Below are 6,769 nucleotides of genomic sequence, written 5' to 3'. Positions count from 1 at the left end.
TGATTTCATGGTTGTAAATTAATTTACTAAACAGACGAGCTGCGAAACTAAAACCTGTTGCCGGATTGGGAAGGATGTCGTTTGATATAGGAACGGATGTCGCCGGAGATAGTGATAGATGGAGATGGAATGAGTTGCGATTTAGGGATTTAGTTTATGATTTGCTGCTGTTGCGTAGTTATATACCCAAAATTTCAGTGTTGTGATTTACAGATTCTCGTTGCGATTTACGGATTATCGTTGCGATTTACAGATTCTCGTTGCGATTTACGGATTATCGTTGCGATTTACAGATTCTCGTTGCGATTTACGGATTATCGTTGCGATTTACGGATACGCGTTGCGATATACGGATACGCATTGCGATTTACGGATACGCGTTGCGATTTACGGATACACGTTGCGATTTACGGATACGCGTTGCGATTTATGTGTTCGCGTTGCGATTTTCATATTCGCGTTGCGATTATGGAAAATCGCAATGCGAATATGAAAATCGCATTGCGATTGTCAAGAATCGCGTTGCGATTTTGGAAACTGATTTGCGATTCTGGGGATCGCGTTGCGATTTTTATTTCGCGTTGCGATTTTGTTGGTCATTTTGGCAAATCCAAAAAAAGTTGATTAAAATCGTATATTATAAGGCATTTTTGGTCACTGAGGCGATTTTCTCTTTTTATAATTTTAGGTAACAACTTCTTTTTATTAATTTGGAGTAAGTGTAAGATAGTATTTGTTTAAAGATAATTTTTAATAATTTAACATGAATAACAACAATTCATTTACCACCGAAATCGTTTAATCCGTGCTTTTTTAGGTAAAAGTTAAATAAAATAGTTTGATTTTTATAAATAATACTTTGAGTATATGTATTTCAAAATGCAACATTTTTGTTAAAAATATATTAACTTAAAAATAAATATTATTATAAAACAAATTCTAAAAATTAAATGATAAACATCTCATTTTCAAGGAGAGAAAATTTCAATGGTTTGTTAAATATTAAATTTGAGTTAAAATAAGGAGTAGAAATGCATAAACTGCAACCGATTCCACAAGAAGAGATTAGAAAACGTGGGGTTTCTTTTATCAAACGGTAGTTACGCCGACCATAAACTCAAAACGACGTATCACCAGGGAGAAGTCGGGAACCCCTACAAATCCCCTAATCTTAACACCCCGGTGCACTTTAGCAAGTAGCAGTCGACCGAAGAATTGAAATGACTAAAACACCCCCATAAATATCAATAACCCGAACGTTAAAACCGCGATTGGCATCAGTATTTAGCGAAGGAGGAATTCTCAACGGGAAATCAAAATATTATTATAACTCTCGAAGCGTTCTCCGTCGGGTGTGTAACGATTGAGTTGGCACTGTGATTACTGATGCGATCAATGGTGTTTTCCGATGAGAGGGAGATGGCGATGGGATCCCAGAGATCGAATCCTCTTCACAATTTCAAGCTGCCATGTTTGAAGTGGGGGAATCAGAGGTATCTCAGGTGCATGAAACTCGGCGATGCTTCCAGCGCCGCCGTCGACGATCGTCATCTCCGTCGTCGCTTCCATGTGGTTCAGCGACGCCGATCTCCACCGTCATCGAAATTCGAGGGCTTGATGGTTGGTGGGAAGAAGCGGCAAGAATCGGAGTCGTATCCGAGCAACGATTACGGAAGGGAGCAGCGGTTGAGGGTGTCGAAGGGAGAGGCGGCGGAGGGGATCGAGGCAGTCAGGGAGAAGATTATGAAGGATCTTAAAACGGCGGCGGATAAGATCAAAGATGAAATATTTAGAGACAAAACTTCCGGCGGTGATGAGTTGGAGGTCGATGAGAATGAATTCAAAGAGCCTAAACTAAAACGGAAAGAGAAAGAGAAAGAGAAAGGGAGGGAAGAATCGCCGTCGGTGGATTTGGAAGCGAGGCCGTGGAATCTAAGGAAGAGGCGCGCGGCGTGCAAGGCTCCGATTGACGGAAGAGGAACGAACGACAACTACAATTCTCCGACGAGGAATGAGGAGATAAACTCACTCAGAGTAAGAGAAAGAGGACAGCCGGTGGCGTCGGCGGCGGATGAAGAGAATAAAAGGGCACGGCCGGAATACTCGGTGTCGCTGTCGAAGCAAGAGATCGAGGAGGATTTCATGGTTATGGTTGGTCGTCGCCCTCGAAAGAGGCCAAAGAAACGCGCACGTTATGTTCAAAAGGAATTGGATGTAAGTTTCGATCTTTATTCTTCACTCTTTCCGTCAACGATTTTCCGATGGATTCATGGCCTTCTTCAATTAGAACTCATATTTTCTTATGGTCGTAGTCATTGTTTCCCGGCTTACATTTGACGGAGGTGACGGCGGATTCTTACAAGATTCCGGAGCTCATTGAAAACGGCAATGTAAGTTCAAATATCCCTTTAATGCCACAACTTCAAAAAAAAAACCGTCTTTTCCCACTCTGTTTTCAACAATTTCTCATCAACCAAACAAGTGGTTTTCATTTTCTCTCTAGTGTTTATTTCCGTTAGGATAAAAAAAGTGTGAGCTTGACTTGTTGGTTAATGGTGTCTGTGCAGAGATGATAATCCATGGATTGTTTCCGTTAGGTGATTTATGGTAATTTTCTGACCATAACTAAGAGCATCGTCTGCAAATCGGGAATATTTCATATAAACGTTGAAATTCCGTGCAACTTTCTGGCGGTGCTCTTCATTAATTTCTTCCTTTGCTTAAAGCTAAATAATGTTGTATAAATAAATTAATTGACCAAGTTTCCATCTTTGATGTTGTACATGCTTTGCTTCCATTCTAGTTTTCATTATCAGTTTAATCCTGCTTTCTCTTTTCACTTGTTATCCAAAATTTTTAATAATTAATATATTAATTTTAGAGTTCGAGTTAAGTTTTTTTTTCGTATTTTTATATATTTGTTATTAAAAATTTATTTTCGTATATTTTAAAATTTTATAACTTCAAATTCGGCCTCCTAAAATTTTATAAGTTCACCTCTACATAAAATTCTACTACCTCATTGATTATAAACTATTGATATTTTCCTACCCATACTAAATTATAATATTACTCGACCCACATGAAAAAGGAGGTGTTAATAGAGGCATTTTTAATTATTTAAATTTAAAGTCAAATTTTAGAATTAATTGTAGAAAATGTTTATTTTCATTGAAAAATTGTTGTGGTTGTTAACTTCATGATACTATATTGTCTATTTTCTTCACGTTCAAAAAATCGTCCTACATTAACCTTTTTCTATTTTTAAAACACCTATTTTATGATGAATCTTTTATTATTTCTCTTCTAAATAAATAATTTTATTTAAATATATAAAATCTTTCATTTTAAGATTAAACAATTTCTTTTAAAATAAAAGGAAATTAATATATGAACATTTTAATTTTTTAAAAAAATTTTAAGTTATTCGAGTCAATTCAGATTATTAAGTTAATTTTTGATTTCAATTCAAGTTTAAATCTTATCAATTTGAAAAATTAAATTTCAAAGTGACGTTGTTTCGTTATTTAGTTAAATAATTTGATTATTTTACGATTTCGTTCATGATTTTCTCATTTATTTAATTCTTTCTTAAGGAGAATTAAACGGGTAATTTTGCTAAATAAAGCACGAGTAGGTTTTTTTTTTTACAAGAATCAAAATACACAACAGGTTTATCCTGTTAGTTGGGACACTTTGTGAGCAGAAAATGTGATGTGGATTATTAAACGTGTACGCTCCAATGACAATGGTGAGAGGAAGGTTTTCCTAGAAATGTTGTCTGGCCTGCTTGAAGCTCAGAATCTTCCTATCATTATGGGCGAATACTTCAACCAAGTTAGAAAAGTGTGGGGCAGCAGTAAACGATCAAGCTGCCATTGTATTTGTGGACTTTATCCGGTCAAATAACTTGATGGATCTACCTTTGTCAGGTTATCCTTATACATGGTTCAGGGGTGGGAGTAATGTTACAGCATGAAGATTGGATCGATTCCTAATCTCATCGACCATTCTGAATAGTTTCCCTCTCTTTAATCGGTGTGTTTATCCGAGCTGCATATCAGATCATAGACCAGTGTTGATGATAGAAGAGAAGACTGTGATAGTTTCGGAGAGTTCCTTTAACCACTCATTCATGACTTTTATTCCGAAGGTGCCATCTCTAGGGACAATCGATGACTTTAGGCCAATCAATCTTGTGGGGAGTATAAATAAAATTCTAGCCCGGGCATTATTAAGAAGATCGGCAGGTTCTATTTCTGAGGTCGCGGAGAAGCAGTCGTGCTCAAAGTTGGTTTTTAAAAGGCGTACAACAGTGTAGATTGATTGTTTCTGGACCTAGTTCTTCAAAGCATGGTTTTCGCTCGTAATGGCGCAAGTGGGTGCAATTACGTGTATCAACAAGCTCTATATCTGTGCTGGTGAACGGATCTCTATCCAATATGTTCAAAATTAAAAGGGGCCTACGGCAAGGTTGCTTCTTGTCTCATCTGCTATTCAATTTAGTGGGTGAAGCACTTAGTGTTCATATTCGCAAAGCAATTGAAACCAACTTTCTCAAGGGCGTGATAATTGGATCCGATAGAGTAGAAGTGTCGCATGTGCAGTATGCGGATGACCTCATTCTGTTCTTAGAGGCATCAGAACATGTTGTAGTTAACACAAAATCTTTTGAGAATATTCAAAGAGGCCTTTGGTTTGAAGCTTAACATGAAAAAATCCAAGTTTCATGGAATTAACATTGCCCACAACTTGTTGTCTAGCTGAGCTAGTTTGATCAAATGTGGGATAGAATCTTTTCCGATACATTATCTTGGGTTACCGTTGGATCATCGTCGCAACTCCAAAGTAATGTGGCAGCTTATTATTGAGAAAGTTCAGTCTAGGCTCCATGGATGGATCAAATGTGGGGTAGAATCTTTTCCGACACATTATCTTGGGTTACCGTTGGGTCATCGTCACAACTCCAAAGTAACGTGACAGCTTATTATCGAGAAAGTTCAGTCTAGGCTCCATGGATGGAAATGAAAATTACTTTCAATTAGAGGTCGAATTACTTTGGTAAGATCACTTCTTGCTAACCTCCCGATATATTATATTTCATTATTTCAAATTCCAGCGTCAATTGCCTCAAAACTGAATAAGATAGTTGCAAGTTTCATTTGGGGATCAGAAGTCTAGACGTTCAATCCATTGGGTAAGTTGGGAGAGCATGGCTAAATCGAAAGATTTTGGGGGCCTTATCTCTTTGGTGTTCACCTTCGCAACCGAATATTACTTAATAAGTAGATTTGGGGATATGAAATGGAACTTAATAGTTACTGGAGGAGAGTTATAGATGCAAAACATGCAACACGTTGAGGAACTCAGTGCCTAACCAATTTCAGGCTAGTAACGGCTCGTGGATTTGCAGGAACATTATCTGACCACTTCAAGAGTCAGACGAATTTTACTCGAAACCTTCATGTCATTCTTGGAGATGGTAGGTCCATCGACTTTTGGCTAGACCATTGGACCGGACCTCTATCCTTCCCCCCGAATATTTACCCTTGCGGTAGAAAAGGTAGGAAAGGTCTATAAGTTTGGAGAATATGTCAATGGCCATTGGGAATGGAATATCTAGCTTCGGAGAAGACTGTTCGATTGGGAGAATAATCATTGGGTCGAATATTTTAATGTTATGGTTGACTGGTTCATCGACAGGTTGTTACGTACCAAAAGTGTACTGTGAGAAATGTCTACGGTGGGCACCAAGCTGATAATCTCTGGAAGCTGGTTTGGTCAGAGTTGGCCCCTCCAAAATGGAAGCATTCGTTTGGAGGGCTGTGCAAAATCGTAGTCAAGTTCGTTATGAAATACTGAAGCGCGGGGTGTGTACCAGGGATGCGAGCCGTGTTTTTTGTCAAACTAATCAGGAAACAGTTGACCATATTTTTGCCAGTGTGTAGTTTGGAGGGTCTGGCAGGCGTGGTGTAGCTGCTGGAAGTCTCCTTGGTCTTCCAGGTTCGTTGAAATTTTTTCTGATTGCCTGTATGTCGATCAAACCTTCCATCAACCTATATGGTCGTTAGCGTTCTCCGGTATTATATGGACTGTATGGATGGATGGCTCGAAATGAGGCTATCTTCAAAAAAAAACAATGAGAGGAATCTCGCATTTTGGATTTAGCATTGTTAAGGATGGGTTCTTGGTGCAAAAGTAAGTGGCCGGACTTTTTCTGTCCATAAATGAATTCAATTCGATGCCCTTCAATGGTGTTTATCAAGCCTATCGTCAAATACAGACTCATTGTTGCCCTGGATTACCCTCCGTCGGAATTCTGAAATTTAACGTGGATGCAGCAGTGCAAGGCGGTTTCGGTAACGCTGGTATCGGGGGTGTTCTCCGAGACCATAATGGAGTCAACCTAATTCGTTTCTCAAATCTATTGGCTTATCCGATCCATTGGGGGCGGAACTTGCTGCAATAATAGAAGCTTGTGAATTATTTATTTCTTCCGGATGGTGCAACCCACAGTTACAGATTGAGTCCACCCGCAGGTTGGTAGGCTGGAATTCAGATCCTATTTATGCTTCACTTGCTTTGTTGATTTGGTGAAAAACTGCAGCGAGCTTTGTGTTTGTTTCGGTTGGACTGTTCGGTTTTGTATAGGGAAAGGAATACAGATGCCCATAAATTGGCCCAAGAGGGGATAAGGGAGCTTCAGTCGTTAGAAGAAAGCTAAGCTTCCTAAAAATCAGAGTGGAGAGAGGCATAGTTTGTTCGTTGA

At 38.8% G+C, this 6,769-nt stretch overlaps 1 protein-coding gene across 1 annotated transcript; it reads left to right on the top strand.

Moving 5' to 3' along the window:
• The first annotated feature begins 1,197 nt into the window (after nt 1-1,197).
• LOC120130393 lies at nt 1,198-2,668 on the top strand. The gene is made up of 3 exons (XM_039147636.1): nt 1,198-2,214; nt 2,313-2,390; nt 2,568-2,668. The coding sequence occupies exons 1-3, from the start codon at nt 1,387-1,389 to the stop codon at nt 2,571-2,573; spliced, it is 912 nt and encodes a 303-aa protein (XP_039003567.1). The 5' UTR covers nt 1,198-1,386; the 3' UTR covers nt 2,574-2,668.
• The last annotated feature ends 4,101 nt before the right edge of the window (nt 2,669-6,769 follow it).

This window comes from Hibiscus syriacus, unplaced genomic scaffold (genome assembly GCF_006381635.1).
Source record: "Hibiscus syriacus cultivar Baekdansim isolate YM2019G1 unplaced genomic scaffold, ASM638163v2 tig00110547_pilon, whole genome shotgun sequence".
In the NCBI taxonomy this organism is placed as follows: domain Eukaryota; kingdom Viridiplantae; phylum Streptophyta; class Magnoliopsida; order Malvales; family Malvaceae; genus Hibiscus; species Hibiscus syriacus.
Note: the sequence above shows the minus strand (reverse complement) of the source record. Positions and strands in the feature narration are given on the sequence as shown.